Below are 14,754 nucleotides of genomic sequence, written 5' to 3' on the forward strand. Positions count from 1 at the left end.
AGGGCGAGTCAGCAACACACGGCATACACCCCTTGCGGTAACCATGCTTTCGGGACCGAACGTCTCAGATGCAGAGACCTGAGACCTGGTAACGGCGACGGCGACTCGCGTGTCCCTGCAGACCGCGCCTCCCGCTCTCTCCACGGCCTAGTACAATGGTAGTTCTCTCCTTTTCGAACCCTGGTGGCGGCGTCTCACCGTGTTCCAGAACGTTCGCTCGATTATGTCGATTTCGTTGCATTGAATCAGCTCAGATAAAGTTTGATTTCCCCGACAGATTCGCATATACTACCCGAACAACCACCTGAATCTTTATTGCCGTGGTCGTGTGAAAAGGGAGGCCCACCTTGAGCGCAGCAGACGGACACACATCAACGAAGCAGTAGATATGTGTGATTCAAAGGCAATAATGAGCTCTAAAATAACTGGCCCAAGACGTGACTGTGTATCCCAGAGTCCCTTCCCGTCTATTTAGGACCATGCAATCCTGTGTCCCATGTTGGATATCATTCCATTCCCATGCCTTTTATAACTTTCCAGAACTCATAAGTCAACATACCCACATCTGGCCCCCCCAAAAATGCCTCATCACCATCACCAGCCTCCTATTTTCACCAACTTCACCACATCACAACATTTACAGTTTTTAACCAAATGACTTCATTTTTTCTACATAACCTTTTATAGTCCTTATGGGCAAATACACCGAGTATGAGGTCAAACAGGCCTTAGATGCCGTCGCCAATGGCCAGTCTATTCACAAGGCATCATCTGAATGGGGGATCCCAAGGTCAACACTTCGTCATCGACTCCAAGGTGTCCAAGCAAGGACAGCTGCCTTCTGTGACCTCCAGAGGTTATCCCCAGATCAGGAGGCTAAGCTGGCTGAATGGGTGCGAATCCAGCATGCCCTTGGCCTTGCCCCAACTCATCAACAAGTGAGGGTATTCGCAGGAAGGATCCTTCATGCTATAGGGGACACAGAGCCTATAGGAAAGGGATGGATCCAAGCCTTCTTGAAGAGAAATCCATCAGTCAAGGTGCAGAGAAGTCGCCCTATAGATTCAAGACGTATTAATGGGGCATCTACTGAGGTCATCAGGGACTGGTTCAAACTCCTCGCCATACCAGAGATCAAGGGCATTAAACCAGCCAATAGATACAACATGGATGAGACTGGTATCCTTGAGGGCCAAGGATCTAATGGGCTAGTGCTAGGCATGTCTGAGACGAAGTCTGTCCGCAAGAAACAGCCTGGATCAAGGGCATGGGTATCCATCATCGAATGCATCTCTGCCCTGGGCCATGCCCTTGATCCCCTCATCATATATAAGGGCAAGACAGTCCAGCAGCAGTGGTTTCCTCTAGACCTTGGCCCTTATAAAGGATGGCAGTTCACTGCAACAGAGAATGGATGGACTACAGACGACACTGCAGTTGAATGGCTGCAGAAGGTCTTCATCCCTCAGACTGTCTCCCAGGGCAAGGAGGGCAAGGAGGAGGCCAGACTGCTTGTTGTTGATGGCCATGGGAGTCACACAACGACGGAATTTATGTGGCTCTGCTATATTAATAACATCCACCTATTGTTCTTGCCACCACACACCTCCCATGTCCTCCAGCCACTTGACCAGTCAGTCTTCAGCCCTGTAAAGGCAGCCTATAGGAAGGAGCTTGGATACCTCAGTCAGTGGAATGACTCTACTATTGTAGGCAAGAGGAACTTTATAGGCTGTTATCAGAAGGCTCGTCTGGCAGGCCTGACAATGCAGAACATCAAGAGTGGATGGAAATGGACTGGACTATGGCCTGTCTCTATGGCGAAGCCTCTTATGAGCTCATTACTGCTCCCATCAACACCAGGGCCATTAGATCAGGCCTGCAAAGGGCAGTCTGGAGGCAAGGAAGCTGAGGGATGGGCATCTGCGTCATCTGCAGTGGTGTGGTCGACGCCAAGGAAGATGAAGGATCTGGCTGGCCAACTGAAGCTATTCACAGAGCTGGATAATGACGCCAGTACTCAACGCCTCCTTTTCATGAAGGTGAAAAAAGGGTTCAGTGAAAAGGCATATGAGCTGGCAACTGCCCAGCACAAGCTGGAGCTTCTGCAGGCCCAAGTGGCCAATACTGCAGTGAGGAAAAGGAAGGCAGTCCAGCTGGATCCTAACACTAAGTTTGCCACTATCTCAGACGTGCAGAAGGCGCAGGTTGAGGCTGGTGAAAAAGAGGATACTGCAGGTGAATCCAGCGAGTCTGATTTACCTAGTGAAGCTGAAGACTGTATTGTAGTGGCATCTAGAAGAGGGCAGTAATTAAGTGAAAATGGTGGTGATGTTGGAGATGGCTTCATTTTTGGGGGGGCCAGATGTGGGGGGGGGCCAGATGTGGGTATGTTGACTTAATAACATGCGCAAAGCCCCACGACGCGAGCAGTCCGCTGCGCCAATTACGCAAAATAACTCTTCCACAAAACACCCTCCAAGTCTTCGAGCTGGTCCGGTGTGAAGTACTGCAGAGAACATTAGCAAATGAGGTTTGGAACGAGGGTGGGGGGTTAAAAGGGACCAATGCCTATTGGGAGAGTAACCCAAGGCTGTGGTGTAACGTACCTTTTGATCGACGCTCCAGCTATCTTGTCTTGTCTTCTTGAAGTCGGAGAGAATGGCCTTGGTGGCCTTGCCGACCACGCCAGGATCGCTGGCGGCGCGTGTGGCCAGGATTTGGAGGACCTCCGGCATCCAAGACGGTGGCGGCGTGGCGTATGGGAAGGCCTCAATGAGGGCACCCAGGCCCAGGACGGCGGCATGGCGGCGCACGATCTGCTTGTTCGTGTCCACAGGCGTCTCGGTGCCAGGCAGCTTCCGTTTGGGCATCGGGTTGAGGCGAAGACCGTCTTCGAAGCGTTTCTTGAGGAGCTGAATCGTCGGGTCGCGGATTCGCTTTGGCGAGCATCGGATCATGCCGGCCAAGGTAGCCGACGCACACGACCGGACTTCGAGTTGAGGATCCGCCAACATGTCGCTAACGGCGTTGAACAAAATCTCCCGCTGCTTCTTCTCGATCAGGAAGAGGCGGCGGAAGTAGATGACCTGCATGTTGACCATGGACCGCAGGCGCTGGTGCCAGCTCGTGGCGGACTTGCCAATGCGGACGAGGGCATCAATGAAGGGACCGTCCTCGCCAATACGGAATGGGATATTGGGCAGATGGCGGTATACGTGGTACGCCAGACGCATCAGCTCGGGGTCCTCCTTGACATCCATCATGTGGAGAAGCTGCTCCATGAACGGATCCGGGAAGAAGGGCATCAGTTGCGTGCACTCCTGCGACGACAAGGTGCTGTCGAGCCAGGTCAAGACGGTCTTGGAGCCGCTGGTATAAGACGAGGGCGTCTGCTGGCCCGGGGTGCGCTCGTGACGCCACTTCTCGAGTCGGTCAAAGATTTCGAGCACCGTGTCAGAAAACTCCTTGGTCGGTTCGTAGGGCCGGAGGCCGAGAGACGAGGCTGATTTGTTAGCCTCCAGGAGCTTTTCCACGCTCTCGAACGACTCGTGATAGCGGGTGCGATAGATGGTGGCAATGACGCGGCCCATTGCCTCTCTGACCGTCTTGTATGGGTGGTCAATGTGAGAAAGGAAATCGGCGAGTACAGGCTTCTCGTGGCGGAAGTGCCAGCCCGAGTCCGTGATGATGAACTCCAAGACCTGCACCTTGCTTGATTCCTTGAACGCGGCGTTGGACGACATGTCGAGTCTGAAGGAACTGAGGGCGTCGACAAGCTCGTGCGATCGGCGAGGATCCTTGGGATCGACCGTCAGGTGCAGACAAGAGACCCAATACTGCAGGTTCTCGGGCGTCAGGTCCTCGTTGAGAACCTTCAGCATCAGAGGCGCAGCGAAGCCCCAGACCTGGTTGCGGAAGTCGGGGGGGTCGTCGCTGGACCCGCACAAGAGCGCGGCAACGATCTCCGCCGTGGCACGATGCTGATGCTTATCGCTGCCGTCGCCGTAGACCTGCATAGTAAGCTCTTTGACGTCGTCGAGCTTGATGGTAGTCCCTCCGTAATGCATCAGGTCGAACACGTGCATGAGCATGTACACGTTGCCCATGCGGAACCTGTCGGCGTTCGCATCGCGGGGTTCCTGCTTGAGGTAGTCGAAACACGTCTTGAGCCAATCCCTGGTGATCTGGTCACCAATCTGCTTTCTGACGGCCGTCTCCGTCTCGTCGTAGTCGGTGAAGGGGATGGGTTTCGCGCGTGAGGCAAGGAATTTTTTGCCCCAGACCAACCAACCAGGGTGGTCCGAGTCGACCATGTACTCGGCATTTTCGGGGCTGGCGAAGGAGTCTAGGTACTTCTGCGTGAAGGCCGCGTCTCCCTTGGGGACCTCGACTGTGATCTTGTTGTGGTCCTTCTCCTTCTCCAGTAGGTAGTTGCGGTAGTCGTGGTCGTAGGCAGCGCGCATCTCGACGGCCTCGAAGACGGATGTGAAGGCCGACATGTAGCTTGCACGCAGACCCGGATGAGTATCGTTCGTGCCCTGCGTCACAAGAGCGATGAACTCGGGGGGTGCAAGGGTGTCGAACCGCAAACACATGTTGCTGGCAAAGATGGCGCATCGAGAAGCTATCTTCCAGTGGGCCGCCTTCGCCATCTCCGTCAGCTCCAGCCCTAGAGCAGCCTTCTTCTGCTCGACGCGCTCCCGCCTCTGCACGATGAAGTTGTGGCGGTTGCTGATGGCTTGAGAGCAGTCGTCGGTTGGACGGATCGGCTCCACAAAGTCTTGGTTGACGATGATCATCCGCTCAAAAGGCTTTCCGAAGTCCAGCAGAGGGAAGAGCGCCGTGGCACCAAGCTGCTGAATGCTGGGCTTGTCAATGGTGCCTGCTCGGAGATAGAGCCGAAGGGCATCCGGGGCGAATCTCCAGTCCCTGACCATGGTCTTCAGCAGGCTCGTGAAGAACAGAGTGTACATTGCGCCCTTGATACGATCATGGTCCACCGCGTCCAGCGCGGCCCTGAGCCTTTCGAGAAGAATGGGGATGACCAGAGGCCGGCCACCGATGAGAGCCTTGAGCGACGAGTCCAAGGCATTCTGGGCAACCCGCCGGACGTCGGCGTACGGGGACACGGACGACTGGGCAAGGTTCAACAGGAGCTGCTTGTCCAGCTCGCTCTTCTGCCGTGCCGATGCGTTGTGTTTGACGCGGAGCAGCTGGTACGCGTCCGCACGCTTGATCAGCAGTGGCCGCGGGTAGACCTTTCGTAGACCGCTAATCTTGAAGGCGGAAATGTCCGACTTGTAAAGGCGGAGATGTCTCTCCAACGGATGGGCGGACCGCTCGATACCGACGTCGGTGATCCATGTTCTGTAGGCTGCGTAGAGCGCCGTGAAGCAGGATACGTCGTCCTCCTGGTTCTGATTGAGGAACTCGTGGCTTCGGCACAGCAATTGCCCAACATCTTCCCTCAGCTCGTGAAGCTTGTGGTACGCGGGGTCTTCGTCCGTCAGGAGATAGCCAGCGTCGTAGCGGTATTGCGGTCGAGTCTCGTCGTCCTCGGCCGCCTCCGCAAGAGGATCATCGTCGTCTTCCATTGCCGTGTCGCCATTGTCATCGGCGCCAGGGTTGCCGTTCATCTTCTCGCCGGAGGCGCGGTGCGGGTCGAACAACGTTGCCATTCCTGAGATGACCAGCCTGATTTGCTGGAACAGTCTCGAGACCTCATCGGACCACTCCTTGTTCTTTCCTTTGCGACTTACAGGAGGGTTCTCGCTCATGAGTAGGTCCAGTTTGCGCGCCGCCGCCTTGGTTTGTGAGTCGAACAGCTCCACGGCGAATTGCACCTCGCCGGCGGACGGCCGGTGCCACTTGATTGTTAAATCAGCAGGCGACGTCGTCTTTCCCCAATCGCCCACATCGAGGCCCCGCTTGATGATGTCGGGCTCGTACAAGGCGGTGTCGATGGGGTACGTATGCGTCAGGTTCAGCAGCAGATGGTGAATGAAGTTGGAGATGTGGATGGTGGGCAGACCACGGCACTTCTCCTGCATGTACTTCGCAATATCATGAAGCTCGGTCTGGTATTTCAAGACCTCGTTGCCGACATGCACGACGGCCATGCCCAGCATGCTCACATGCCACACGAGAGCGCGGTCCCTGGGCAGGTAGTCCGTGCCGCTACTCCGGTCTGACGCAGCATGGTTGAAGTCGATCTCGTTTCGGATGTTGACAATGAGCATGGGGATGAAGACCTTGAGCGTCTTTTCGGGGTTGACCTTGCACAGGGCGTTAAGGATCCACGCCATCGCGTCTCTCGCCTGGTGCACAACGTGAGTCGAGACGAAGGAGGAGAGCTTCTCAAGGGCCGTGTCGAAGAGCCCCGGCGAGAGCGATGCGAACAACGGGGAGAGGGCCGCCGGCAACGCATTGATGACGTTGTCTTCCGGGGTACCTCCCCTGATATGGGATGCATCCGGCAGGTTCTCCAAGAGGGTAAAGACCTTGCCGAGGAGGGCGATGACAAACTCGCCAAGTCCCGCCGTCGACGACCGGAGAATGTTGGCCTCGTCCTCGTCCGAGAGCTCGGTTTCGTAGTCGAGCTTGATGTCTTGACCCTCGCGCTCCATGCGCTCCATCTCGCCCTGCACCCACTCCATGGCCAAAGCGGTGCCGTGGACAGCGTCGCCGTCCTTGGTGAGAGGCACCATCGGGATGCTGTAGGCCACGCTCTGAATGAAGTTGAGGGTATACTGCGTCTTTCCCAGGTCGTTGGCGTCGATGCCAGGAAGAGCCAGGGCGAGTAGAGCGGTGATGTGGCAACGGAACCCTTTGGTCTTGGACATGACATTGGCAATCATCTGCAGGCCGTTCAAGCTCGACGTCGTGCGGTGGACCTCGACCAGACCCTGCAAGCTGGGATAGAAGCGCTGCAGGGCTCCGGGCAGGATCAGGTTGGGCTCGAGGTAGGCCAGGCCCTGGAGCGAAGCGTAGTAGTAGTGAGCAACCCGGTTGCTCTTGGAGAACAAACCCATGTAGGTGACCTCCTTGAGGGCGGACACGAAGCGGCGCTTCAGGGCCGGGGTGATTTTGCGGTCCTCCGGGGTGTCGAGCTCGCCGCTCTTTTCCCGGTTCCAACGAGAGACAAAGATGTCTGTAAGATAGACAGTGAACTGGCCCAGGAATGTCGTCCAGGATCCGACATTGGAGGGATGGTAGAAGGTGTCGATGGCCTCGAGCAGGCCTTCGAGGCTGGCGAGGATTGAGCTCTCTTCCTCCAAACACTTGGGCGACAGGGAGTAGACAATCCACCGGGCGATCATGTACGCCGTGGGGTACTTTTTCTTGTCCTTTTCAAGATACAGACCCAGGCCTGACGAGTAGTCCAGAGTCGAGTAGGGAGAATTGGACTGGCCAACGGGGATCTCCGTCAGGCGGAGGATAGCGGTGAAGATCCAGTCGGACTGTTCCCGCGTGAAGATTCCGTGGGCATCGAAGGGTGTGTCGGAAGCCTGCAAGAAGTCGCGGGCCATGCGTGAGTAGAGGTCAATGAAGAAGACGTCGAAGCTCTTGGATCTCGCAATGAGGGACCAGAGGTGGAACAGGGTCGGCATGAACTCCTGGGGCTGGGAGCACGGCACGTCGGCGGGGGCGGCATCAGTTGGGAGCAGGGCATTGATGGTGCCGACGACAATATAGGCATTGGAGACGTCTGATGTGCTGAAGTAGGGAAGGAACTCGTCGAGCATCTCCTTGCGGTCTTTGGGGTCGAAGTAGGTCTGGGCGTGGAGACACAGCTTCCACAGCTGCTTCTGGGAGCGGCGACGGTTTGTCTGGTGCGAAGCAACCTCTGAGGGCAAGACCAAGGCCTTGATCTCCCTCCATAGCGGGCGCCAATCGAGCAACAGGTCGTCGACGGGTTTCAGGTAGTGGTACTTCCTACAAGGTAAACAAGGTCAGCTAACATTGGCTACTGATGATGTTGTTGGCGACGATGACGGATAAAAGAACGGAGAATAAATGGCGAAGAAGGGAGCGCACCTTGTCAAGATGACCACCATACGCAGAAAGCGGTCGGCAGTGCTGGGCTCGAGGCCAGGAGCCAGGCAGAGGTGGTAGTAGAGCTTGGCTAGGGTGGCGCGAAGCTCGCGAGTCATCTCAAACTTGAGATTCAGCCATCCCGTCAGCTCTCTAGTCCAATGCAGGGCACCGGGGCTGAAATCTTCGGCCTTGATGGCGATGTAGAGTTGCTTCAGGATACCAGCCAGGGCAGCATCGCGGTTGGATTCTTCCTCGACAGGGAAGGGCAGGTGGTTGAAGTAGCTAAAGGTACGCGGCCGGTAGCGCTTCTTGTCGTCCTCGTCACCCTTTGTGTAGGGGGGCCCGGGGGAGTTTGATCTCGAGATTGTGTCTACGGAGGCGAAATGGCTCGAGAGGAAGTGGGCGGTCGAGGCGGCGGCAAGGGCGGCAGCGTGGTTGGAGGGCTGAGGCCCCGGTGTCTCGTCCATGGCTGTGATATGGCTGTAATGGCGTCCCGCGACGGCGACGGCGTCACAACAAGAGACGGCGGCACGGGTCGAGACAGAGAAACGGCCTGGGGATTTGGAGGATGCGTGCAAGTTTGCGACTCGTTGGATTCGGCAACGGAGCGGAGGGGTAGGGTAGCAGCGGTTGCAGCGATTGCAGTAGTGGTCGTAATTGTCGCACAGGGTGCAGCAGGAATCAAAAGCTCCCGCTCCCACACCACAGCTAAGATGCAATGCAGCAGCTGGGGGTGTCGGGTGCGGGCGATGGTGGTGTATTCTTCTTCTTCGTCGTCGGTCACGGGGCGGGCGTTGATCCGGGGGGGACAGGGCGCGCGTGAGAGAGATAATCGATGGGCAGAGGCGACAAGGAGGGAGGAGAGGTGTCTCGTGGGATCGATCGAGGAGGATGTGTCGGTCGTTCTTTGGTTTGAGTCGCTGGGATCTGACAAACTGTCTATCAATGGTGATTAACTGTGTGGTCTCGGCCGTGAGTGTGTATCCGAGGGGTTTCAGAGCTGGGCGATTTGTTCGATGATGATGCTGCCGCGGTTTATCGCACGCCGTCTTTCCAGAATGGAGTGTGGGAAGACAGCTAAGTGGGCGCGGGTTAAGAAAGGGAATGGGGGAGGAGGGAAAACCATAAACGAAAAAAAGAAAAGAGAAAAGAAAGAGTGAAAAAAAAACCGACGGCGTTAGAAGGAAGATGTATGTGATTTTCCTCTCCCCCCGGAGCAGTGGCAGCAAGAAGAAAGTGATGCACAGCGGCAACGGGCGGGGAGGGATGGGATGGATGCTGACAATAATGCACACGCACAGAGAGAGAGAGAGAGAGAGATTGGATGAAGCGGGAGAGGCAGCAGAACAGAGCACGTAAGCCACTTGGGTACTCACCGAGAGAGAGCGAGGCCAGTCGACAGAACAGGCAGACTGGATGATGAACCAGACGCACGCAATGCTCAATTACGAGGATAGTATGTTGGAAGGAGGAGGAGGTGGTGATGGTGGTGGTGATGGACGTGTTGGAGTGATGATGCAGCCGAGCAGCAGCCTGGGGCCTCGCCTGGCGCTCTCAGCTGGGAAGGGCTGGCCAGTGGTCATCCACTTTCTGACTCTGGCCATGTACCCAGTAGCATAGATGCTGTGTCGAGGTACATCCATGACATGGCAATTGAGAGCTGCACACGCACGCCTTGGCAGCCTTGCTTAGGTCCCCACTTTTGGTCCCTCCTGAGGTCGGCTGCGTCTTTCAGTGGCCGTCATGCAGTGACAGCTGCATCCCAGCGCTCATTCCTGCGCCGCTTGTTCTTTCCGCCGCCGCCGCCGCCGCCGCCGCCGCTGCCTGAGCGGGTGGAAGGAGGTCCCTGAGTGACTCCAAAGACCCCCCGTCGTGCTTATTCCCATTAGATAGTCATTGTATCAGTGTCTGTGTGACAGAGTCTGTATTCTCATGTACTCCTCCACCTCTTCTTGCGCAGCAGAGTACAACCCAGAACATCCGTTGCGCATCGCACGAACAATCGCAGCAACAATGCTCACGAACATGCACCCTCGACTGTAATTGAGCCTCACTTTTCTCGAGGTACAAGCATCTTGTATGACACGGCCAACAACCTGCCTTTTTTTTTTTTTTTTTTACCCAGACAATCTGGCCTCGACACTCGGCCCTGTGCTTCCAGAAGCATCACGGCCTGGCCAGTTCCGTAGAAACATATCTTTTGTCCACCAACGATAACTCAATCCCCTCAAGGTGAATATGAGAAAACAACCGCTCGCCTCTCACGACAGCCTGCAGCTCGACGACATATCGACACAAAGTGCGCTGCGTTCCCTACCCCGGGACCAACCAACAGTCGGCGCCACCCTGCCCCGCAGCAAGCACAAACCACATGTTCCAACATGCCGCCGGCTGCCTGCATCACTAACCATTCGTATTCAGTCTTGGAGACCGATCCATGTTTCTTCGTTGCCTCATTGCTTCGCCGCTTCCCAGCCAAAAAACCTCAACCTTCACAACACTCCCAACAGCTTCGGACTCGTCCAAATGACCCTCGTCGTCCTCTCGCCTGCCTGCATGCTCATTAGTCATGCTCGAGCCGGGCGACATTTGATTTGATCCCCCAGGCCGGGGGGGTAATCGGCCGACCCTTCCTGGCGACCTCAACTAGGTGATCCGTCTGCAGCTGGCTTGCAAGTGGACGTAGCCATCATAGACACACATGGACGCGGTCATGGTCATGGTCATGGTCATGGGCACGGAGACACGGACGAACGCAGGCATTGGCCAAGTGCGTGTCGCGTGAATGGAATGCTCTCGTCCTCTATTTCCCCAACGGCTCGCCGAAGGCTGCAACCGGAAAACGCAATCATCCTTAACCTCAAGCAGCCGTATGTTTCACCACAACCGATCGGTGCCGTACAATTTTCGGCCGGTGTTTTTGGTTTGACGAGCTTCGTACACGTTCGTACACGTCTGCACCTCGTCTGCCTGCATACTCCGCGTCTCCCATCACCCAAAGGGTTCCATCACAGATCCTAGACGTAACACACACTCTCGGGAAGGACTCTTGCGCACCCGTCCTGTTGTCTCGATGTCATCTCAAGGGGGGGGGGGGGCCTAGGCCGTCTAGAACGTCCCGTATGCCCGGCACATTATCGTGCCGGGTTCCATTTCCGGGTCCCGCTTCATAGTGGTAAGTGCCGTACTCTAAGCACTCTACTGCAGTTAGCGACGACATCCACTCGAAAACGCACTTGTCTCGAGTGTTCAGACGGTGCAGTATCGCCGTCTACCCAGTACTCTGTAGAGTGGCAATCCAGCCACTCCGGTCTGGCCCGATGCAACGGCGCCCCGCCGGCTGTGGCTCGTCGCCTCCGTATCAACTACCGACCCCGTGGTCCGGTCTCAGTTCAATTCTGCCATTGAGCGTACCTACCTAGAGAAGCGGGTACTCAATTCACTGATGCCCTCACACTCATCTAGCAATCACTGGTTGGTACAGAGTACCGACGTGGAAAATTGGGCAAGAAAATAACGCCCAAAATAACCCCAAAATCATACGATGCCCTTTCTCCTCTGCCAATTCCGGCCCTGCTGGCGTGACCCGCTCCCCTTGACGCCACCACAAGCCTTGCTGACTCATCCCCTGTAGCTGCCCATTTATTCCAGGGTCATCCCGAATCGTGCACAGCTGCGGTGACGTTGAGCGACTGAGCTGCCGAATACCAAGGAAGCAGATTTATGAGAAATTTGCCATCGAACTCGTACTCTTCTTCCTCCCTGAATAGGGTAACCCAAATTCATCACATATCCCTATGCCGCATATACAACCAAGCCTCCCATAGACGAAGAAGCAAGTAAGCAATACCGGATGCCCCCCAAATCACATGTGCCCACTCACTCACACATCACCACCCACCAGACATGGCAAAGGCCTCCTCCACTCGCACAATAGATGAAGGCCAAACGTCAGATGAACCACCTCCAGCCGGTCTCATGGCCACCTTCTCCCGCACAAAGAGCCGTACCAACACCATCCTCGAAAAGGTCTCATTTCGCGAACGCATTCACCACTTCACCTTTGCATGGTACACCCTCACGTGAGTATTGCCTCCCCCCGGCCCCGCCCCGTGCCGTGCCGGGCCGTTGGGACCCCGCTTCGGCTCGCCTCTTTCCGACTAACAAAGCCTCCCGCACCAGCATGTCAACAGGCGGCATCGCCCTGCTCCTCGGCCAAACCCCTCATCGCTTCCGTGGTCTCGACACCATCGGCCTCGTCGTCTTCCTCCTCGACGTCGTCCTCATCTTCCTCATCACCGCTGCCCTCTGCCTGCGTTTCTCCTTCTTCCGCAAGACCCCGGCCAAAGCCATCACCCACCCCTCCGAGGCCCTCTTCATCCCGACTTTCTTTCTCTCCATCGCCGCCGCCCTTTCCAACATCCAGCACTATGCCGTCCCGAAATGCGGGCCCTGGCTCGTCGTTACCATGAGGGTGTGTTTCTGGGTCTACCTCGTCGTCACCTTCTTCCTCTCCGTCGGCATGTATCATCTCCTCTTCACTGGCCGCAGGCGTCTGTCGCTCGATAGCATGACCCCGGCGTGGATTTTGCCCATCTTCCCCGTCATGCTATCCGGCACTCTCGCCGCCTTCATGGCCGCCACCCAGCCGCCAGACCAAGCCGCAGCCATGTTGGGCGCCGGTCTCGCTGCGCAGGGCCTGGGCTTCCTCATCTCGGCTTTCATGTACGCCACCTACCTCTCCCGCCTCATGACCATCGGTCTGCCGGTCCAACGCCCCGGCATGTTCATCGCCGTCGGCCCGCCAAGCTTCACCGCCGCGGCCTTGGTGTCGATGGGAGCTCAAGTGCCCCGCCTCATCACCTCGGCCGATTCCTTCATCTCCGACTCCCTCAGCTCGACCGCCTACCTCACCGGCATGGAGAACCCGGGCACGGTAGCCTTTGCCGTCCGCGCCATGGCCCTCTTCAGCGCCGTCTTTCTCTGGGGCTTGTCGTTCTGGTTCTTCTCCTCGGCCTGCCTATCCACACTGTTCGGCATGCCCGACCACTCGTTCCATCTCAGCTGGTGGAGTTTCGTCTTCCCCAACGTCGGCTTCACCATCGCCACGATCCGGATCGGCGAGGCTTTTGGGAGCGAGGGGCTGCTGTGGCTCGCGACCGTGTTGACGATTGTCCTGGTCGCTGTCTGGCTATTTGTCGGCTTCTGCTGCGCGCGGGCTGTCATTAGGAGGAAGCTTGTCTGGCCAGGCCGGGACGAGGACAGCGATTAGGGTCCTTTTTTCAATATTTGTTTTTTCAACCAGGCATTTCGCATCATTAGCCTGACACTTTGATACCACTAAGTAAGACACCAGAGAAGCATGTACCTCTGGTGTATTTGTAATTACCTTAGACATAGACTCAATACCCAAGCCTGTTCTCAGGCTTTAATCATGTGTAGAAAGGAATTGTAAAATGAGCTCAAGAGTGTTCTATGCTAAAATTTGGAAATCATGAGACAACACTATAAACCAGCATTTCGATCGCGTTTGGATCGCCACCAGCTTGTCCGTTTACGAACCCGAATCAACCTTACTCATCTTGCATCAAACAGAGTCTCCCTTCCCTTGGAATATCGATGGTTTTTATGCCTCATCTGAGTCAAAACACCAGACGTAGCAGATCATTGTGGTCACACTGGCCCTTGTCGAAGCCATCGGCCTCGGATCTCAATGACCAGGAATGGGTTGTCGATACTATCGACATTGGCTGACTTGTGGACGGCTGCGAAGTGGCCGAAATCAAAAGGCTTGGGGACCACTTGTTTGCTCTGGAACGGCACCTTTGGTCCGGTTGCTAGGCTCTCGTGAGTATCGGACACTACCTCGATCTGGCAACAACCTGACCGAGAGACAGCACAACATCCCCGACTCTGACCTCGGCGTTCGAGAGGCTTGTCATGACCAGATGGAGTTGGACAACCAAAGGCCAATGAGTGACGGCAATAGTATACGTATCATCAACTACACTAGAGTCAACCAGTTCAGCTGTCCATGCGATGTGATGAACGTCGTCTTGAAAGCTCCTAGCCAGGACGCCAGGAGCACACCATTAGTCTAGTTGATTATCAGCCACGCCCCGCTCAGGAAATCACGATCCGGCCCATCAACGTCGAGGGCACTTGCTAGTTTCTCAAGTGGTTGAGTTTCTTTCACCTCGAGCTCCGCGACCAGCCCCTCGACTGCTCATATGTCCTCAGGCTGGACACACTCGCCGACGAGCATGACCGCATGCTCCCAGTCTCATTCATCGTTGCATTTTGCATTAGACGACAGAGACCTGGCTGAAACTATGAGAACGATACTCAGAAGGAGCGTTCTATAGAAACCCCAGGTCCCTCTGAGCAAGAAACACACGCATTGCACATCAGCTTGCAAGTCTGGACCTTAACAACGCCTTCCGCTGGGGATTGCGGGTAATCGACATCCTTCGACCGCATGTCACCTCTGCTTTCACCTCAGACAAGTATCGTTACTACCTGTTACTCATCAGGTCCGTTCCAACGCCGCCTCAACGAATAAGGAGGCCTGCTGTGCGGTTTAGATTAGGTTCCGGTTATGGAAACGGAGCTGTGGCAATAGCTCCAGTTAGGGGACGACCTATTCACATATAGGTATACACGAATCTCATCGCTGTCTACGGTGGAACGAAGCAAACTGAACCTACAGGCCTA

At 56.0% G+C, this 14,754-nt stretch overlaps 2 protein-coding genes across 2 annotated transcripts; one reads left to right on the forward strand and one right to left on the reverse strand.

Annotated features, from left to right (window-relative positions):
- Nucleotides 1–397: 397 nt before the first annotated feature.
- On the reverse strand, nt 398–8,507 carry CH63R_08397 (GPI mannosyltransferase; the record flags this gene model as incomplete). The annotated part of the gene is made up of 4 exons (XM_018303371.1): nt 398–441; nt 2,461–2,509; nt 2,610–7,938; nt 8,041–8,507. The coding sequence occupies 4 exons, from the start codon at nt 8,505–8,507 to the stop codon at nt 398–400; spliced, it is 5,889 nt and encodes a 1,962-aa protein (XP_018158149.1).
- Nucleotides 8,508–11,946: 3,439 nt separating this feature from the next.
- Nucleotides 11,947–13,312, forward strand: CH63R_08398 (C4-dicarboxylate transporter/malic acid transporter; the record flags this gene model as incomplete). Its single annotated transcript, XM_018303372.1, has 2 exons — nt 11,947–12,122; nt 12,223–13,312. The coding sequence occupies 2 exons, from the start codon at nt 11,947–11,949 to the stop codon at nt 13,310–13,312; spliced, it is 1,266 nt and encodes a 421-aa protein (XP_018158150.1).
- Between the last annotated feature and the right edge of the window lie 1,442 nt (nt 13,313–14,754).

Source organism: Colletotrichum higginsianum, chromosome 5 (genome assembly GCF_001672515.1).
Source record: "Colletotrichum higginsianum IMI 349063 chromosome 5, whole genome shotgun sequence".
NCBI lineage: Eukaryota > Fungi > Ascomycota > Sordariomycetes > Glomerellales > Glomerellaceae > Colletotrichum > Colletotrichum higginsianum.